At 41.9% G+C, this 22,058-nt stretch overlaps 2 protein-coding genes across 3 annotated transcripts in view; both read left to right on the plus strand.

The window, feature by feature from the left end:
* The first annotated feature begins 707 nt into the window (after window positions 1–707).
* Window positions 708–12,200, plus strand: lgals3b (lectin, galactoside binding soluble 3b). Of its 2 annotated transcripts, none has more exons than XM_039787035.1 (7): window positions 708–827; window positions 5,480–5,501; window positions 8,950–9,043; window positions 9,377–9,798; window positions 10,614–10,702; window positions 10,818–10,986; window positions 11,615–12,200. In XM_039787035.1, the coding sequence occupies exons 2-7, from the start codon at window positions 5,496–5,498 to the stop codon at window positions 11,771–11,773; spliced, it is 939 nt and encodes a 312-aa protein (XP_039642969.1). In that variant the 5' UTR covers window positions 708–827; window positions 5,480–5,495; the 3' UTR covers window positions 11,774–12,200. The 2 variants fall into 2 exon arrangements, with proteins under 2 accessions (XP_039642969.1, XP_039642970.1); XM_039787036.1 differs by lacking the exon at window positions 708–827 and adding an exon at window positions 4,652–4,713.
* Window positions 12,201–17,906: 5,706 nt separating this feature from the next.
* Window positions 17,907–22,058, plus strand: part of fbxo34 (F-box protein 34) — a 13,731-nt gene continuing 9,579 nt past the window's right edge. The window contains exon 1 of the mRNA XM_039785465.1: window positions 17,907–18,118. The gene's annotated coding sequence lies outside the window, so the exon portion shown is untranslated. The remainder of the gene's footprint in view (window positions 18,119–22,058) is intronic.

Consider the following 22,058-nt stretch of genomic DNA (forward strand, 5'->3'; position numbering starts at 1 on the left):
CTCTCTCCTCTCACTCTCCCTCCCCCCACACCAACACACACACACCACACACACACACACACACACACACACACACACACAGTCACACACACACACACGCACACACAAACTCCACACACCCACACCACACCTACACACACACACACACCACACACACACACACACACCCCCTTCCTACACACACACACACACACCCCCCGACACACACAACAGCACACACACGAACCCAAACACCCGTGGCCGGATCGACCCAACCCGTCTAGGCTCCATGGCAACACAGATCCAAAAACAATAACCAAAATCCCCTCAATCAACCCACTTTGATCTCCCCAGCCAGCGGGAACAAACACCCACGTCCAAAAAAGCCTACAGCAAGCGGCGTTACATCCACAAAACAGTGTGTGTGTGTGTGTGTGTGTGTGTGTGTGTGTGTCTCTGTATGTGTGTATGGTATATGTGTGTGTGTGTGTGTGTGTGTGTGTGTACTCTGTGTGTGTGTGTGTGTGTTGTTGTGTGGTCTGTGTGTGTGTGTGTGTGTGTGTGTGTGTGTATGTGTGTGTGTGTGTGTGTGTGGTGTGTGTGTGTGTGTGTGGCCGTGTGTCTGTGTGTGTGTGTGTGTGTGTGTGTGTGTGGTCTGTGTGTGTTGTGTATGTGTGTGGTCTGTGTGTGTATGTGTGTGTGTGTGTGTGTGTGTGTGTGTGTGTGTGTGTGTGTTGTGTGTGTGTGTGTAAACAGGGCGAGGCTCTGCACGATTTAAAACTCTCCGTGTGTTTCCCCAGAGAGTCAGTGTGTGTCTGCAGCTCTCTCTCTCTCTCAGGTAAACTCAGGTACGTCCAAGTCTCACTCTTTACTTCTCTCACTTCTTCATTTTTTGGGATCAGCTGCTGAATTACAAACAGGAAGTACATCTGAAACCTGAAACTTGTTATTGTCTGCGTAGTTCCATGTTCCTTATTCCCAAACTCTCTCTCTCTCCTCTCTCTCGGTCTGTCGGATCAGCTGTTGATGTGAAACCTCAAACTGTTTGTACGTGCGTGTCTCTAAAGTTCACTCTGGTTCCTTATTATTGTTCAGGACTGTGTGTGAGACTTTAAATGTGTGACTTCAATCCAAACTTTATTCACACCCAGAGTGAAAACACAGAGACAGGAGAGTGTCTCACAGCATGTGATGTCATTATTAATATAATATGTTTAGCAGAGAGAGAGTCAGCTGACTGTGGTGTGTTGTTCCTGCCGGAGGCTGAGTGTGTCTGTGTGTGTGTTTGTGTGTGTTTGTGTGTGTTTGTGTGTGTGTGTGTGTTTACACCAATGCAAATGCAAACACACACAGGAAGTATTTGCATACTTTACTGCAGTAAAACTACTAATACACAGAGGTGTCAAAAGTATTCACATTCATTACTCAGGTAGAAGTATAGATACTAGTGTTCAAAAAGACTTCTGTAGAAGTTGTGTGTCTGTGTGTGTGTGTGTGTGTGTGTGTGTGTGTGTGTGTGTGTGTGTGTGTGTCTTTGTGTGTTTGTGTGTTTATGTGTGTCTGTGTGTGTGTGTGTGCGTGTGTGTCTGTGTATGTGTGTGTGTGTGTGTGTTTGTGTGTGTGTTTATGTCTGTGTATGTGTGTGTGTGTTTGTGTGTGTTTATGTGTATGTTTTTGTGTGTTTATGTGTGTTTATGTGTGTTTATGTGTGTTTATGTGTGTGTCTGTGTGTGTCTGTTTGTGTTGTGTGTGTGTGTGTGTGTGTGTGTTTGTGTGTGTGTGTGTGTGTTTGTGTGTCTGTTTCTGTGTCTGTTTGTGCATGTGTGTCTGTGTGTTTGTGTGTGTGTTTATGTGTGTGTGTGTGTGTGTGTGTGTGTGTATGTGTGTGTGTGTGTGTCTGTGTGTGTGTGTCTGTTTGTGTGTGTCTGTGTCTGTGTGTCTGTGTGTGTTTGTGTGTCTGTGTGCGTCTGTGTATGTGTGTGTGTTTATGTATGTCTGTGTGTGTGTGTCTCTGTGATTATGTGTGTCTGTGTGTGTGTCTTTGTGTGTTTATGTGTGTCTGTTTATGTGTGTGTGTGTGTGTGTGTGTGTTTATGTGTGTATGTTTGTGTGTGTGTTTATGTCTGTGTATGTGTGTGTGTGTTTGTGTGTGTTTATGTGTATGTTTTTGTGTGTTTGTGTGTTTATGTGTGTGTTTAGGTTACTTGACACCTCTCCTAATAGACCTTTTTCACAGCAGACATGTTGACATGTCATAGTAGGAACAGCACTGGTGTATTAAACCATTACTGATGGCTGCATTCCACTTAGGAGAGGTCCTGGTATTAAACCAGTACTGATGGCTGCATTCCACTTAGGAGAGACCCTGGTATTAAACCATTACTGATGGCTGCATTCCACTTAGGAGAGACCCTGGTATTAAACCATTACTGATGGCTGCATTCCACTTAGGAGAGGTCCTGGTATTAAACCAGTACTGATGGCTGCATTCCACTTAGGAGAGGTCCTGGTATTAAACCATTACTGATGGCTGCATTCCACTTAGGAGAGACCCTGGTATTAAACCATTACTGATGGCTGCATTCCACTTAGGAGAGACCCTGGTATTAAACCATTACTGATGGCTGCATTCCACTTAGGAGAGACCCTGGTATTAAACCAGTACTGATGGCTGCATTCCACTTAGGAGAGGTCCTGGTATTAAACCAGTACTGATGGCTGCATTCCACTTAGGAGAGACCCTGGTATTAAACCATTACTGATGGCTGCATTCCACTTAGGAGAGACCCTGGTATTAAACCATTACTGATGGCTGCATTCCACTTAGGAGAGGTCCTGGTATTAAACCATTACTGATGGATGCATTCCACTTAGGAGAGACCCTGGTATTAAACCAGTACTGATGGCTGCATTCAACTTAGGAGAGACCCTGGTATTAAACCATTACTGATGGCTGCATTCCACTTAGGAGAGCCCTGGTATTAAACCATTACTGATGGTGCATTCCACTTTAGGAGAGACCTGGTATTAAACCATTACTGATGGCTGCATTCCACTTAGGAGACCCTGGTATTAAACCATTACTGATGGTGCATTCCACTTAGAGAGACCCTGGTATTAAACCATTACTGATGGCTGCATTCCACTTAGGAGAGGTCCTGGTATTAAACCATTACTGATGGCTGCATTCCACTTAGGAGAGACCCTGGTATTAAACCAGTACTGATGGATGCATTCCACTTAGGAGAGACCCTGGTATTAAACCATTACTGATGGCTGCATTCCACTTAGGAGAGTGGGTCCTATTAAACCATTACTGATGGCTGCATTCCACTTAGGGAGACGCCCTGGTATTAAACCATTACTGATGGCTGCATTCCACTTAGGAGAGGTCCTGGTATTAAACCAGTACTGATGGATGCATTCCACTTAGGAGAGACCCTGGTATTAAACCAGTACTGATGGCTGCATTCCACTTAGGAGAGACCCTGGTATTAAACCATTACTGATGGCTGCATTCCACTTAGGAGAGACCCTGGTATTAAACCATTACTGATGGCTGCATTCCACTTAGGAGAGGTCCTGGTATTAAACCATTACTGATGGCTGCATTCCACTTAGGAGAGACCCTGGTATTAAACCAGTACTGATGGATGCATTCCACTTAGGAGAGAGACCCTGGTATTAAACCATTACTGATGGCTGCATTCCACTTAGGAGAGACCCTGGTATTAAACCAGTACTGATGGATGCATTCCACTTAGGAGAGACCCTGGTATTAAACCATTACTGATGGCTGCATTCCACTTTAGGAGAGACCCTGGTATTAAACCATTACTGATGGCTGCATTCCACTTAGGAGAGGTCCTGGTATTAAACCATTACTGATGGCTGCATTCCACTTAGGAGAGACCCTGGTATTAAACCATTACTGATGGCTGCATTCCACTTAGGAGAGGTCCTGGTATTAAACCATTACTGATGGCTGCATTCCACTTTAGAGAGACTCCTGGTATTAAACCATTACTGATGGCTGCATTCCACTTAGGAGAGACCCTGGTATTAAACCATTACTGATGGCTGTATTCCACTTAGGAGAGGTCCTGGTATTAAACCATTACTGATGGCTGCATTCCACTTAGGAGAGGTCCTGGTTATTAAACCATTACTGATGGCTGCATTCCACTTAGGAGAGACCCTGGTATTAAACCATTACTGATGGCTGCATTCCACTTAGGAGAGGTCCTGGTATTAAACCAGTACTGATGGCTGCATTCCACTTTGAGAGACCCTGGTATTAAACCATTACTGATGGCTGCATTCCACTTAGGAGAGGTCCTGGTATTAAACCATTACTGATGGCTGCATTCCACTTAGGAGAGACCCTGGTATTAAACCATTACTGATGGCTGCATTCCACTTAGGAGAGGTCCTGGTATTAAACCATTACTGATGGATGCATTCCACTTAGGAGAGGTCCTGGTATTAAACCATTACTGATGGCTGCATCCCACTTAGGAGAGGTCCTGGTATTAAACCATTACTGATGGCTGCATCCCACTTAGGAGAGGTCCTGGTATTGGGCATGCTGACTCACTGAAAGAGCTCACTGAGCCCTCGTTAAGGTGATCAATTTCAGCTTTTCCTAGTATGACAACTCAACATGTCTGCTGTGAGAAAGATCCCTTCCACACAGTAAAGTAGTACTCTACCTGGAAAGAAGTACTCATTCAGGTAATATTTTTCTGAGTTAAAATGATTAAAGGCAGGGTTGGTAGTGTTGACCCAATGTGGATGTTTGACTCCTAAAACACAAGACTTTCACCCAGGAAACCGGTGTTCATGTCCTGAAGAAGTTAAGGAGAAAACACAAGACAGTTACATGTCTAAACTTAACCTGTTTCCTGGGTGAAAGTCTTGTGTTTTTCCTTAACTTCTTCCAGGACATGAACACCTGTTTCCTATGGTGGCGTCAAAGGGAGAGAGTCTGGGCTTGTTGAGATGTTTTATCTGTTTAGTTTGGACTTGTCTGCAGATTATATATCATGTCTTCAGTTTGGTATAACATCACACATGCAGGATGTTTTTGTAGGACAGATAGCTGATTAGTTAGCCCTGTATTTTGGGGGTACAATGCATGGTTCTGGAAGAGTGTGTGTGTGTGTGTGTGTGTGTGTGTGTGTGTGTGTGTGTGTGTGTGTGTGTGTGTGTGTGTGTGTGTGTGTGTGTGTGTGTGTGTGTGTGTGTGTGTGTGTGTGTGTGTTAGGAGTTCATACAGACACACAAAGCAATGAAATGTTGAATATTAATGATATGGACTGTATTTATATATAAATACTGTTTAAATAGCAACATTTCACAAACATGTTGGGAGGGTTTTGCAGCGTGTGTGTGTGTGTGTGAAAATTGTGCAGAGAGAGATTTCTAGTTTCAGGTTTTTCTAGTTCAGGTCAGGACTCGCCCTCCACACCCTCTGACTCTCCTTCTTCTTCTGTTTCAGATCCCAGACCGGCAGCATGAACGTGAGTCTGAGTCTCAGCTTTAACTCAACGTGAATCTGTTTTAATGTTTGTCACCGTGAGGTTTATACTTGAGATGCATCGTCTGTATTAAACTCATCTGGTAACGGGGGAGTTTTGATTTCATTTGAACACGAAACTAAGATCAGGTAGTTTCTAACCTTTAAAAACACAGAAGTCAGAGAGAGACACACACACACAGAGACACACACACACAGAGACACAAACACAGAAACAGACACACAGAGACACAAACACAGAGACACACACACACACAGAGACAGACACACACACACACACACACACACACAGAGACACACACACACACAGAGACACACAGACAGAGACAGACACACACACACACACACAGACACACAGACACACACACAAAGACACACAGACACACACACACAGAGACACACACAGACACACAGACACACACACACACAGACACACACACACAGACACACACACACACACACACACACAGACACACACAGAGACACACACACACACAGAGACACACACACACAGAGACATACACACACACACAGCTAGTGTTTCTGCTGCTGTGTTGATCTGTCTGCTGACTCTGTTTCCTCTCTCTCATTGGCTGCTGGCAAGAAGGGGAGGAGCCACTGTGGCAGGATGGATAGATAGATAGAGAGATACAGAGATAGATAGATAGATAGATAGCAAGCAAGCACAGCTTTGTTGAATACTCACTTCTGTCATTCTACACTGTGGCTGAAGATAAGTCTTAACTGAGAATCTGCTGATTTATACTTCAGTTTTTAGCTGTTTTTAGCAGTAACTGATTATCTGTTTAACACTCGGGATGATGAAGAGCGAGCCAGACGTGATTCAGAACCCCTTAAGGCTGATGACGGACGTAAAAGCTGAGGTTTCACATTATCTGTTACATAAGTACGTGAAGTTATAAAATCTCTTGAGATTATAAATACAAAAGCTGTAGCAAAGTGTGTAGCGGAGTGTTTGCTGTGTGTGTGGATTATGAATGTCTGAAGGGTGGTATTCATCAATGATTCATCTCTTAAACCAACACCTTCATACAGAACATTCCTGACGAGTCCGTCATACACACACCCTGAAACGCACACTCTGAGACACACAGAGACCCACACACACATAGACACACACTCTGAGACACACAGAGACCCACACACACATAGACACACAGACACACACTCTGAGACACACAGAGACCCACACACACATAGACACACATACACACACCCTGAAACACACACTCTGAGACACACAGAGACCCACACACACATAGACACACAGACACACACCCTGAAACAGACGCACACACATAGAAATACAGAGACACACACTCCCTGAAACACACACACCCTAAAACACACAGATACAGACACACATACAGACACACACATGCTTTCGAGTGCAAGGTACACACACACATAGAAATACAGAGACACACACACACCCTAAAACACACAGATACACAGATGCAGACACATAGACATACACACAGACACACACTCCCTGAAACACAGACACACATACAGACACACACATGCTTTCGAGTGCAAGGTACACACACACACAATACACCCTGAACCACACAAACACACACGCTGAGGAACAGATTTAGGTTTCAGTATTTATCAGACTCAGACTATGTTGCACATTTGTGTAATTTTAGGTCGCTTTAATTTGGTTGGGTTTGTGTTCATACTGCACTTTGTCACCATGAAACATTGTAAACAAACTTGAATTAGTTAAAGTAGTGGATACACGGTTGAAACAACAGCTTCAGTCCCAAATAGAAGTACGATTTATGACCAAACCAAGCTAAATATTCACAGTTCAGTTTTAATAAAATTATATATTAACATCAACTTTTATATAGTGTTAGATTGTGAAAACATTGGGAATTAAGGGTCTGTTGGGGGGGGACCTCAGACCAGAAAGGTTGGGAACCAATAAGTTAAATCATAAGTTTGAGTTATGTGCAAAGTTTGAGCTGCAGGCTAGTAGATGCTGTTTTTGGTTCATGTGCTGTATTTGGGTCAAATTGCATTCCCACATAAAGTGACCCGAACTAGTAGCCTGGCTCGGCCCTCCTACGTACTTCTGCCCAATTTTCATTTCCCTTCAGTACTCCGTCTGGGTTCGCGGTATATTCCTGGGTTTTCTCCGGTCAAATATTTGGCGGTCCAATCAGTGAAGAGAGGGAGTGGCTGAGGACGATGACGTTGAGGTCGTGGGGTAGTTTGAGTTGTAGTTCTGTAATGGCGGCGGAGAAAGATGCGAGCGAAGCCATTCGGTCCGTTGTGTTAACGCTGCCGAATATCCAGAAGTTAAAGCCGGAGCAAGACCAGTCTTTGCTGAGTTGTGTTGGGGGCCATGATGTGGTGGCCCTCCTCCCCACGGGGTTCGGGAACAGTTTGATTTTTTCAGCTCGCTCAGTTAGTGGTGAAGGAGTTGGCTAAGGCTAACGCTAGCGATGCTAAGGCTACTGCTAGCGATGCTAAGCCGACGTCACGACTAAACGTTAGCGATTGGTTCTGGCAGATCCAGAGTGGCTCTGGGCAGATCCAATAGTTTTAAACTTCAACAGAGTACCCGCCTTCAAGGAAGTTAACACTTGTCAATGGAGAGAGGCCAGACTCTCTGTACAAATGAAATGTACCAGAGTCTGGTAGAACCAGGCTAGTGTACCAGAGTCTGGTAGGACCAGGCTAGTGTACCAGAGTCTGGTAGGACCAGGCTAGGGTACCAGAGTCTGGTAGGACCAGGCTAGGGTACCAGAGTCTGGTAGGACCAGGCTAGTGTACCAGAGTCTGGTAGGACCAGGCTAGGGTACCAGAGTCTGGTAGGACCAGGCTAATGGACCAGAGTCTGGTAGGACCAGGCTAATGGACCAGAGTCTGGTAGGACCAGGCTAGGGTACCAGAGTCTGGTAGGACCAGGCTAGTGTACCAGAGTCTGGTAGGACTAGGCTAATGGACCAGAATCGGGTAGGACAGACTTGAGACCCCCGTTTTCAAGCTTACCAGAGTTTGGTTGTTTGGTCTACACCAGAGATTGGATGAGCTACACCAGCCCAAACCAACCAGACACTCCAGGGTTCAGTTAAAACAGACCAAACTGCTCAGGTGTGAAAGCAACCTAAGAGTTAAGTTTGTTGTTTCAAGACTGTCCTCCCCTGAAAAAACACTCCTATAACATTGTTTGTTCGAGCAGCAAATACGACTCATTTACATTTATAGTGACGGCGCCTCTAGTGGCCTCCTGTAATTGTTACCACGTAGGAAGTAAGGTGTCGAAGGAGAAGGGGTTGGGAGGCAGGTTGGGGTGGTGGATGGGTCAAACAAACACTTCTGGTGGCAGCATCTGGTGGATGTTAGAGAAACTGCCTCCAGTCAAGTTTCTCACTTCTTTACTTCTTTCTCTGCAGCTGGAAGACGCTCTTGGTGAAGGGTGGCCCTCTGCTGCCCCCAACACCCAAGCAGGTCCCTGGCCTGGACAACCTGCCGATCCCACCTGGCCAGGTATGATTGTCATCATGAATCATTAATCAATAACTAATCATTGACATTGTGAGATGGGGCATGCCTTGATGGAGGTCTTCGCTGTAAGAGTGCCCTTTTAGTCTTCAGAACAAATCTGTAGGATGTTACCTGAACCTGATGTATATAAATTAGTCAGACTCAAACCAAAAAGAGTTTCGCAGTCTCTGCTGGATGTATAATAAAAGAGTTTACCAGGAGATACCAAAAACATTAAAGCAAACACATTAATAAAACCGAGAAGTCGGTCAACAATGAAAAACAGTGACGGCATAAATGGGGTCAAATGAAAAGAAAATTTGATTGTTTGTTCAGGTCAGCCTGCTGCTAACCCTGCCTGGCCTGGAGGACCTGGAGGTCAACCACCTGCCAACCCTGCCTGGCCTGCAGGACCTGGAGGTCAACCATCTGCTAACCCTGCCTGGCCCGGTGGACCTGGAGGTCAACCACCTGCCAACCCTGCCTGGCCTGCAGGACCTGGAGGTCAACCACCTGCCAACCCTGCCTGGCCTGCAGGACCTGGAGGTCAACCACCTGCTAACCCCAGCTGGCCCGGTGGACCTGGCGGTCAACCACCTGCTAACCCTGCCTGGCCCGGTGGACCTGGAGGTCAACCACCTGCCAACCCTGCCTGGCCCGGTGGACCTGGAGGTCAACCACCTGCTAACCCCAGCTGGCCCGGTCCTGGAGGACCTGGACCTGGACCTGTCCCTGCTGTTGCCCCCCAACAAAGTCTGGTGAGACATGGATGGATTTATGGATTGTTGAATGGATTGATCTCTCTCTGTATCTTTCAGTATCTCTGTGTCTCTCTCCCTCAACACAACTGCTCGAGGCAAATGGCCCCCAACCAAGAACCAGGTTTCTGCCTGTTAAGAGTTTTATTTTAAAATTTTTTCTTTGCTGCTGTCGCAACGAATGCTTGCAAATGTTGGAGGGTGGTCTAGATCTGTAAAGTGTCCCGAGATAACTTCTGTTAGGATTTGACACTATACATAATACTAAATTGAATTGGTAATGCATAGATGGATGGATGGATGGATGGGGTCGTGCAATTTTGTAATCCCACTTGACTACAACAAACGGGACAAAAATCTCTTACAGTATCCCTCTTTTAATGCTCAGAGCATGGTACACAAGACAAAGGTAGTTTGTAATATGCACTCCGATGGGAAGCGGCTGTCTCTCTCTCTCTCTCTCTCTCTCTCTCTCTCTCTCTCTCTCTCTCTCTCTCTCTCTCTCTTTATACCTGGGCTTGGTCCTCTCCCTCTGGTCAGGGTAGTTTCTTTCAGTTAGTGTATTGTATATCCTTTGTTTTCAAGACTAAGGGCTCACCAGCCAGAGGTTAGAATCTAATATGACATCCAGTCAGGCAACCACACCTTAGCATATTATGCAATCAAGTCAAGATCAATTTAGAAAACATTGTAATGTCATGTAAATGAAATACAGCATGATTAAAGACAACTTCCCTCACAATGGACTGTTGGATGAATGGATAGTTGGATGGATTTTTGGATAGGTGGAGTTAACAGCTGTTTCCTGTTGACAGGCGGTCCCTTACAAACAAATTCTTCCCAATGGAGTTTATGACAAACTGCTCATCACCATCGCTGGGATCGTGAACCCCAACGCTGAAAAGTCAGTACAAACACTTCAACATAAACAATGAATGCATGAACTGTCGCATAATATACTACAGTAAACGAGTCTTTGGGAATTCAGTCAATGGTGTGATGATGTCTGTTGTTTTCAGGATCACAGTGGACATGTTCGCAGGTCAGGACCTGGCCTTCCACTTTAACCCTCGCTTCAATGAGGGCGGCAAGAAGGTGATCGTCAGGAACAGCTGCATCGCCACCAAGTGGGGCAAAGAGGAGCGAGATCTGCAGAACTTCCCCTTCGTCCAGGGACAGCCATTCGAGGTCCGATATTTAATTCACACTAAGAATACTCATGGTTTTTGTTTAATAATGAGCAATCTTTTTGAATGTGAGGGATGACTAAAGTCCTTGTTCGGTTGTTGTTCATTTTCTAACGATAACAATGACTACGTTTAGATGCACATTCACATTTTTGTCATTATTCTGAAAAAGACAGTATTTAGACTAAAGCCCAGTTCAGACTAAAGATTTTGGATGAGACAATTGTAAGGGCGTACTCACACTTGGCCCGGTTAAACCGTGCCTGAGCACGTTTGCCACCAAAGTCGGGTACGTTTGACTAGTGTGTTTGCTCCGTGCCATGCCCGGTCCCGGTACGCTAAACCGCACCCAGGTCCACTTGAAAGAGGTGTGCCAGGGCACGGATAAACATGCCCGGGTCTGGTTCTTACCTTACAGATAAACTGGAATTGCAGTTGGCGAGTCCCGCAATGTAACAACGTGGGCTTACTCTGGCCCCGAATGTTTTTAAATACGAGTGCAGGTCGGGGGGTGGGGCAATCGTGCTTGTGCACGGTGCAAGGCAACTTGGCCAGTGTGAGTACGCCCTAGGCTTGCAGCTCCTTGCAATGCTTTGGTCTGAAAAAGTTTGTGTTGATTTTTGTTGCAGATGAAGATCTTGTGCACCAACAAAGAGTTTAAGGTGGCCGTCAACAACACTCACGTGCTGGCGTTCCAACACCGCGTCACCAACCTTAAATCCATCAACTCGCTCAACATCTACTGCGACCTCAAACTGACCAACGTCAACATGGAGACTTTGCCCTAAGGAAAATCTACCGCAGATCTACTGGGGATCCACCACAGATTTACTGAAGATTACCCAAAGACTGTAAATCTGCTGTGGATCCCCAACAAATCTCTGGTGGATCCCCAGTAGATCTTTTGTGGATCCCCAATAAATCTTTGGTGGATCCCCAGTAGATCTTTGGTGGATCCCCAACACATCTCTGGTGGATCCCCAGTAGATCTTTGGTGGATCCCCAACACATCTCTGGTGGATCCCCAGTAGATATCTGGTGGATCCTCCAATCAACAGGAGATCCTCTAAAATATATCTTTAATAGATCTGTAGATGATTCTTGGAAATGTTAGCATATCAAATGTTCTTTTAAATGTGAAACATCCACAGAAAGTCCTCAGTGGACCTTGTTGTACTAGTTGTTTTTGACTCATAAATAAAGGGTTAATCTTCAGTTTGTTGGCGTTTGTGTCTGTTTGTATCCGTACACGTTTGATGAAACTGCTGTGGCTCAAAAAGAAGAGCGGGTCGTCCCTCAACCACAAGATTGGAGGTTTGATCCCCGCCATCTTCTGTCAACTTTGGGTTCAATGTCTCGCGCAAGAACACCTTGAGAGTCAAGGGTCCTTGTCCCAGATGCTGAACCCCCAAGTTGCTCCCCAGGCTCTTAGGATGGGTTGAATGCAGATATTTTCATTTCATTTATTTATTTATTTGACAGGGACAATGCAGACAGACATAGTGTCAAAACAAAGCTTGTCACTGAAGTGCTGCATAAAAAGTTTATAGCAGATGCTAATTTTCAACTCCAGTCCCTGGTTGGGCTTTTATACACAATAAAATGTACATACTTAACTATCTCAATTCAAAATAAACATAATAAATAAACAACTCCAGTCCTAATACAAATAATATGAACATGATAAAAACATGCATATCATTTTACAATTCTTACCTACATACAATAATTAAAAATGAGTACACTTTTGGTTTGTTTTTAACCAGTTTTTGAGCTTGAAAGTAAACACTTTAAAGTCAGTTACAGTCTTGATGTCAGATGGTAATGAGTTCCAAAGTTTAAAGCTCTTCACAGAGAAGCTCGTCTGACCAAAGCTGGTCCTGCAGTATCGTATTTTGCAGTCGTGATTTGTGGAACTTCTGGTGACTCTGGTGCTGCTCAGTCTCTCAACAAATGAACTTAGTGGCTCAGGTGCTAAATGATTAATGAACTTATGAATTAATTTAAGAAAACAAAAATTACTAAAGCTCTCAAAATTCATTAAATTATATTTCTTAATGATGGTACAGTGATGGTAACGTATTGGTTTTTTATCCATAATTTTTATAGCTCTGTTGTATACGGAACCTATGCATTTGGTTGTAGTGGGAGCGGCTTGTGCCCATGCTGTCATGCAGTACGAAATATGAGAAAAAATCATAGCATGCATGTATAGCAGGGCAGCCTGTTTTGGGATGTAGCTTCTGATTAGTTTGAAACAGTTGAGATTACTTTGTATTGTTTTTAAGATTTTCTTTATGTGCTTGTCAAATTTTAGTTGAGGATCTAAAACCAATCCTAGATATTTAAATTCTGTAACTGGATTAATTTCTTTATTTTGTATATTAATATTAAATCTACCTTTTAAATCACAACACTGCCTCATTTGAGAAATTAAAATTTAACATTTTAGATAAAAGCAGACTATGATTGACCGTATCGAATGCCTTTTTAAGATCAATAAATACAGCTCCCACGACATTGCCCTTGTCCAGGGACCTTTTTACATTTTCATTTAAACTTTCTATTGGTATTTCTATTATATTGGTCTTCACCAAGTTGTATGTGACGAATAAAGTTTCTTTCTAAAGTCTGAGGCATGTAGACTGTATTTTAAGATGGCCGATGTGTCACAACTTCCTCCCGCTGTACAAAGTAAAAGCCAAAATCCGGGTGCTGCCACTTCGTGAATTTGGAATCAAAACCGAAAAAAGAAACTTGGAATATTTGGAGAATAAAAGGTCGGCACATTACGATAAAGTTGGGAGAATTTTAGAAAAGAGTTGGAATAATTTGTTGGGGTATCCAAGTTCCGCCCAACCAATCGCAAGTCAAACAAGTCAAGGCAGTGACCTTTGACCCCCAGTTGTCCAGGGACACGTTCAGCCTCTAAATATTGGGCAGTGTGTTGCTATGGTGTTTGAAGGACATGTTTCCTCTGACCGTGTGAAACAGCTTTGAGTTCTGTTGTCTCTGGTTTGGTGGTTGGTGGGCGTGTCTCTGGATAACGAGTGTTTTAACTAATTTTGATATTTTCAGCTGATGCAAATTGCGTGACCTATCAGAGGGCTCGCAAAACACACTAAAAGAAGTAACATTAACCCTTGCGTGGTGTTTGGGTCTGTGGGACCCATTTTCAATGTTTGCTAAAAGGAAAAATGATGCTATTTAATATTCATTCTAACTCAAACTCATTGGCCTTGGCTCATTTTCTGTGAACAACATTAAATAACTTATTTTCAATGACTTGCACATGGTACACCCCCCCCCCACACACACACACATAACTATTACATGACTACACATGGTACTACAAAATAAATCCGGAAACACACTTAAGCCCGTTTACACGAAGGGAAGACGCAGATATTTTCCTGCGGTTCGGCCTCTCATTTACACGAAAACCTTGTTTTTATCACAGGAAACGATTATTTCTAAAAACTCCAGCCAAAGTGGAGATTTTGACAAAATCACTAAATTAAGACTTAGTGTCCGTTCGAGTCTAACTCTCCCCCCAATTATGTCCATTGCTGCTGGCGTTTGGGAGGTTTTTGAGCCTATCAACCTCCAGACACTGAAAGATGTGAGCATTAAGTTAAAACCTTCATTTTGCCCTAATGATATCATTCAGCTGAGATTTCTCAACTTAATCGTTGACTCCATGGGTCCAGGCATGGTATCTCTCATGAACAAGTGCCTTAACACGGGCTCTGTTCCAGCCGATTTTAAAGTGGTTACGGTCACTCCCCTACTCAAGAAGCCTTCACTGGATCCTCTTGTTTTAAATAATTACCGGCCCATTTCAGTCTTACCTTTCGTTTCTAAATTGTTGGAGAAAATTGTGTTGGACCAACTTCAACGCTTCTTGTCTAACAACTGTATTTATGAGGTTTTTCAATCTGGGTTTAGGACTGCACACAGCACTGAGTCCGCTCTCCTGCGAGTGCTAAATGACGTTTACATTTCTACTGATTCTGGAGATACTGTTGTTCTAGTTCTCCTAGATCTTTCGACAGCGTTTGACACCATTGACCACCCTACTCTGTTAGCTAGACTTGAGACCTGGGTAGGCCTCAAAGCCTCAGTTCTGAATTGGTTCCAGTCTTACCTTACTGATAGAAGGTTCTCAGTAAAGATGGGCAACTTCTCCAGCTCTACGGCACCTCTGTCCTGTGGTCTTCCACAGGGCTCCATTCTGGCTCCCTCTCTATTTTCTCTTTATATGCTGCCCTTGGGCGCTATTTTAAGGAAATATGATGTATCATTTCATTTTTATGCGGATGACACTCAAATTTACATGCCAATCAGTAGAAATAACCCAGCCGCGTTAAACTCTCTCCTGCTTTGCTTAGAGGAGGTGAAGGCGTGGCTGGCTCAAAATTTCCTCTATTTAAATGACGATAAGACTGAGGTCATTGTTTTTAGCCCGAGTGAAAGGTCCCAGTCTACAAGTCTAGACTTGGGGAGTCTTTCTGCTTTTAATTCTGCAGGAGTGCGGAACCTGGGTGTTCTTGTGGACCAGTCGTTAAAATTTGACAAACATATTTCATAAGTAATCAGCTCCAGTTTCTTCCAACTACGCCTATTGTCTAAAATCAAAGGCTTTCTCACCGCGAGAACTCTGGAAATGGCGGTTCATGCGTTCATCACGTGCCGGCTAGATTACTGCAACTCACTTTATTGTGGTATATCTGGCTCTCAAATTGCCCGTCTTCAGCTAGTTCAAAATGCTGCAGCCAGACTTATTTTTAACTGTCGCAAATATGACCATATCACCCCTATCCTCAAATCTCTACACTGGTTGCCCGTTCGACAGAGAATAGATTTCAAAATCCTGCTCTTTGTCTTCAAATCTCTACATAACTTAGCTCCCGTTTACCTATCCGAACTCATTCATCCGTACACTCCTACCAGAAGCCTAAGATCACACGACCAGGCTCTGCTGGTAGCCCCTCGTGCCAGATTAAAGCGGAGAGGGGAGTGAGTGTTTGCGGTGGCAGGGCCTCGTCTGTGGAACAGCCTGCCTCTAGAGATCAGAACGGCCCCCGACCTCGCTATCTTCAAGTCGTTGGTAAAAACCTACCTTTTCTCATTAGCATATTGATTTCCTATTTTGAGTTGTCCTTTTGTATATTTGAATCAGTGTTTTAAGGTTGCTCTTAGCCTTGTTGTTTTTACTATGTGTTTTACGCTCTGTCTTGCTTATTTTATGTTTTTTTTTATGCTAGCTCTGTAAAGCACTTTGGTCTGTCTAGCGGCTGTTTAAATGTGCTATATAAATAAATGAACTTGAACTTGAACTTGAGATTTTGGAAAACTGCGTTTGCACATTTGCATGTAAACGGAGACAAATGGAGGTTTAGGCAGCCGAGAGAGAGAGAGGAAGTGATTGGTTGCTGTTGTTGCTATTGTCGGGATTCTGATTGGCTAACGTGGGCTTGAGCTTCTCGTTACACCGCCACCTACAGGTCTGGCGTGCTCTTGACTGCATTGACGGCATATATATATATATATATATATATATATATATATATATATATATATATATACACACGGGTACGTGTACACGAACACTTTTTTTAAAACGGAGAGGTTGAAATGTCCGTTTATGAAAATAGCCGGCCACGTGAAAACGCAGCATGAATCTCTAACATGTTCATCAAGAAAATGATTTGTGATTTAATTCCTTAAATACTCAGAAAGTTGTACAGAGTTTGGTTGGTGGGCTGTCAGGTGGTGGTGGTGTGGGGGGGGGGGTGGGGGGGTAGTGGTGAGGAATCGGCAAGTTTTGATGAGTTTATATTTTAAGAGAGATTTTCCAAAACCCAAAGCTGGAAATAAACAAAATAAATTTTACGGTACTTGTACTTTACTTGAGTATTTCCATATTGCGCTAATTTGTACTTGTCCTCCACTCCAACCAAACTCTGTGCAATTTTCAGAGTATTTAAGAAACTCCACACAATGTCACATGTTATTCATTCATTCATCTATTTTTCTCTACATTTTATCGCCGTATATCGGCACATAACTCTGATTTCAGTCATATTTAATGTTTTGGTTGATGCTGATATTTAAAGTAAGAGACTTTAAGATGTATATTGTCATGCAGGTTATAAAAGTACAATAATGTGAAATACTCTTTGCTCCATTAAAGAAAAACAGTAAGTATGGTTTATAAAATATAAATACATCAGAGCAGGGGTCTCCAACAAGTAGCTGGCGAGCTACCGCACGTTTCCAGTATCTCGCCAATAGGTGTGTGTGTGTGTCTCTCTCTCTGTCTGTCTGTCTCTGTGTGTGTGTGTCCATGTGTGTGTGTGTGTGTGTTTGTGTGTGTGTGTATGTGTCTGTGTGTGTCTGTGTGTGTCTTGTGTGTGTGTGTGTGTGTGTGTGTGTGTGTGTGTGTGTGTGTGTGTGTGTGTGTGTGTGTGTGTGTATGTGTGTGTGTGTGTGTGTGTGTGTGTGTGTGTGTGTGTGTGTGTGTGTGTGTGTGTGTGTGTAGAAAAATTTATCAAAATATTTCGAATTTCTTTTCTCAACAAATATTCATATAATCATATAAACTGTTAGGGTTTAAATGAAATATGATAAGCAGTGAATATTGTAACAGAGTATTTGTTTTTCATTTTTTTCATACTACTGTATATTTTTGTATTGGCAAAATGCAATAAACAAAGATGCAGGTAAACAACATTAGCACATATATAAAAAATAATCAATACAAAGAATATAAATTGTTAATATAAAACATAAAATACATTAAAAAAACACAAAAAACATATGTATACACAAATAAAAATCCTTTCTAGTCAGAGGATGCATCCTGTTTTCTCACATAGACGATCTTTGGAAGGTTTCACTACGTCATGACGCAGCGGCTCCAGCTGGACGTCGCTGGCGTCGGTCCGTAGTTAGTTTAGCTCAGAGGAGCAAACAGGCTCAGAAGCTCCGCTTAAAGCCGCGATTTAACATTTTTAAACAACATTTTATCAACATCTAACTACGGGAACCGACAGCCGGAGTGTTTACGGTTAACGGGACTCACCGGGAGTAGAGGAGCTTGTTGTTGTGTTGCTCCGACAGACAGACAGGTTAGTGTGACCCTCTTCGCTGTTAGCTTCTGTTAGCTTCCGATGCTAAAGCTGTCTGACACAAACACAGTTTCACATTTAACTTTACATGTACTCCAGTACTGTACTGTAGTACCACATGTTGAGGTACTTGTACTTTACTTGACTCTTTTCTTTTCATGTCACTTTGTACTTCTACTGCGCTACATTTCAGAGAGAAATATTGTACTTTTTACTCCACTACAGCTTTAGTTACTAGTTACTTTAGTTACTCCACTACATTCATCTGTTCCAGCTTTAGTTACTAGATACTTTAGTTACTCCACTACATTCATCTGTTCCAGCTTTAGTTACTAGTTACTTTAGTTACTCCACTACATTCATCTGTTCCAGCTTTAGTTACTAGTTACTTTAGTTACTCCGCTACATTCATCTGTTCCACCTTTAGTTACTAGATACTTTAGTTACTCCGCTACATTCATCTGTTCCAGCTTTAGTTACTAGTTACTTTAGTTACTCCGCTACATTCATCTGTTACAGCTTTAGTTACTAGTTACTTTAGTTACTCCACTACATTTGTTCGTTACAGCTTTAGTTACTCAGTTAATAATCTGTTACACGCTTTACATATCTGTTCACCTTTAGTTACTAGTTACTTTAGTTACTCCGCATTACATCTGTTCCAGCTTTAGTTACTAGTTACTTTAGTTACTCCACTACATTCATCTGTTACAGCTTTAGTTACTAGTTACTATAGTTACTCCTCTACATTCATCTGTTCCAGCTTTAGTTACTAGTTACTTTAGTTACTCCGCTACATTCATCTGTTACAGCTTTAGTTACTTTAGTTACTTCGCTACATTCATCTGTTCCAGCTTTAGTTACTAGTTACTTTGGTACTCTACATTCATCTGTTACGGCTTTAGTTACTAGTTACTTTAGTTACTACACTACATTCATCTGTTACAGCTTTAGTTACTAGTTACTTTAGTACTCCGCTACATTCATCTGTTACAGCTTTAGTTACTAGTTACTTTAGTTACTCCGCTACATTCATCTGTTCCAGCTTTAGTTACTAGTTACTTTAGTTACTCCACTACATTCATCTGATACAGCTTTAGTTACTAGTTACTTTAGTTACTCCACTACATTCATCTGTTCCAGCTTTAGTTACTAGTTACTATAGTTACTCCGCTACGTTCACCTGTTCCAGCTTTAGTTACTAGTTACTTTAGTTACTCCGCTACATTCATCTGTTACAGCTTTAGTTACTTTAGTTACTCCGCTACATTCATCTGTTACAGCTTTAGTTACTTTAGTTACTCCACTACATTCATCTGTTCCAGCTTTAGTTACTAGTTACTTTAGTTACTCCACTACATTCATCTGTTACAGCTTTAGTTACTAGTTCCTTTAGTTACTACACTACATTCATCTGTTACAGCTTTAGTTACTAGTTACTTTAGTACTCGCTACATTCATCTGTTACAGCTTTTAGTTACTAGTTACTTTAGTTACTCCCTACATTCATCTGTTACAGCTTTAGTTACTAGTTACTTTAGTTACTCCGCTACATTCATCTGTTACAGCTTTAGTTACTAGTTACTTTAGTTACTTCGCTACATTCATCTGTTACAGCTTTAGTTACTAGTTACTTTAGTTACTGCCACATTCATCTGTTACAGCTTTAGTTACTAGTTACTTTAGTTACTCCACTACATTCATCTGTTCCAGCTTTAGTTACTAGTTACTTTAGTTAACTCACATACATTCATCTGTTACAGCTTTAGCTACTAGTTACTTTAGTTACTCCGCTACATTCATCTGTTACAGCTTTAGTTACTAGTTACTTTAGTTTCATCTCACTACATTCATCTGTTACAGCTTTAGTTACTAGTTACTTTAGTTACTTCTACCATTCATCTTTTACAGCTTTAGTTACTAGTTACTTTAGTTACTCCTCTACATTCATCTGTTCCAGCTTTAGTTACTAGTTACTTTAGTTACTCCACTACATTCATCTGTTCCAGCTTTAGTTACTAGTTACTTTACTTACTAACTACATTCATCTGTTCCAGCTTTAGTTACTAGTTACTATAGTTACTCCTTACTTCACCTGTTCCAGCTTTGTTACTAGTTACTTTAGTTACTAGTTACTTTAGTTACTAATTACATTCATCTGTTCCAGCTTTAGTTACTAGTTACTTTAGTTACTCCACTACATTCATCTGTTCCAGCTTTGAGTTACTAGTTACTTTAGTTACTCCACTACATTCATCTGTTCCAGCTTTAGTTACTAGTTACTTTAGTTACTCCACTACATTCATCTGTTCCAGCTTTAGTTACTAGTTACTTTAGTTACTCCTCTACATTCATCTGTTCCAGCTTTAGTTACTAGTTACTTTAGTTACTCCTCTACATTCATCTGTTCCAGCTTTTAGTTACTAGTTACTTTAGTTACTCCACTACATTCATCTGTTACAGCTTTAGTTACTAGTTACTTTAGTTACTCCTACATCCATCTGTTACAGCTTTAGTTACTAGTTACTTTAGTTAATTCCTACATTCATCTGTTACAGCTTTAGTTACTAGTTACTTTAGTTACTCCACTTACATTCATCTGTTCCGCTTTAGTTACTAGTTACTTTAGTTACTCCTACATTCATCTGTTACAGCTTTAGTTACTAGTTACTTTAGTTACTCCCTACATTCATCTTTTACAGCTTTAGTTACTAGTTACTTTAGTTACTCCTCTACATTCATCTGTTCCAGCTTTAGTTACTAGTTACTTTAGTTATCCAATCCATTCATCTGTTCCAGCTTTTAGTTACTAGTTACTTTAGTTACTCCACTACATTCATCTGTTCCAGCTTTAGTTACTAGTTACTTTAGTTACTCCTCTACATTCATCTGTTCCAGCTTTTAGTTATTAGTTATCTGCTACATTCACCTGTTCCGCGATTAGTTACTAGTTACTTTAGTTACTCCACTACATTCATCTGTTCCAGCTTTAGTTACTAGTTACTTTAGTAACTCCCTCCTCATCTGTTCCAGCTTTAGTTACTAGTTACCTTTAGTTACTCCACTACATCCATCTGTTCCAGCTTTAGTTACTAGTTACTTTAGTTACTCCCTACATTCATCTGTTCCAGCTTTAGTTACTAGTTACTTTAGTTACTCCTCTACATTCATCTGTTCCAGCTTTAGTTACTAGTTACTTTAGTTACTCCTCTACATTCATCTGTTCCAGCTTTAGTTACTAGTTACTTTAGTTATTCGCTACATTCATCTGTTACAGCTTTAGTTACTAGTTACTTTAGTTACTCCACATTCATCTGTTCCAGCTTTTAGTTACTAGTTACTTTAGTTAATCCGTACATTCATCTGTTACAGCTTTAGTTACTAGTTACTTTAGTTACTCCACTACATTCATCTGTTCCAGCTTTAGTTACTAGTTACTTTAGTTACTCCTCTACATTCATCTGTTCCAGCTTTAGTTACTAGTTACTTTAGTTACTCCACTACATTCATCTGTTACAGCTTTTAGTTACTAGTTACTTTAGTTACTAGTTACTTTAGTTACTCCTACATTCATCTGTTACAGCTTTAGTTACTAGTTACTTTAGTTACTAGTTACTTTAGTATCTCCTACATTCATCTGTTACAGCTTTAGTTACTAGTTACTTTAGTTACTCCGCTACATTCATCTGTTACAGCTTTAGTTACTAGTTACTTTAGTTACTAGTTACATGTAGTTTATAAAATCTGATGTTTGATTCTAAAGTAAACTAGCCGACAATATAACGGCTACAAGTCAGCTGACCTGATGAGACCATTAAACACACTAGTGTGTGTGTGTGTGTGTGTGTGTGTGTGTGTGTGTGTGTGTGTGTGTGTGTGTGTGTGTGTGTGTGTGTGTGTGTGTGTGTGTGTGTGTGTGTGTTTTGTTTGTAGCCCATTA

This window comes from Perca fluviatilis, chromosome 20, assembly GCF_010015445.1.
Source record: "Perca fluviatilis chromosome 20, GENO_Pfluv_1.0, whole genome shotgun sequence".
Taxonomy (NCBI): Eukaryota; Metazoa; Chordata; class Actinopteri; order Perciformes; family Percidae; genus Perca; species Perca fluviatilis.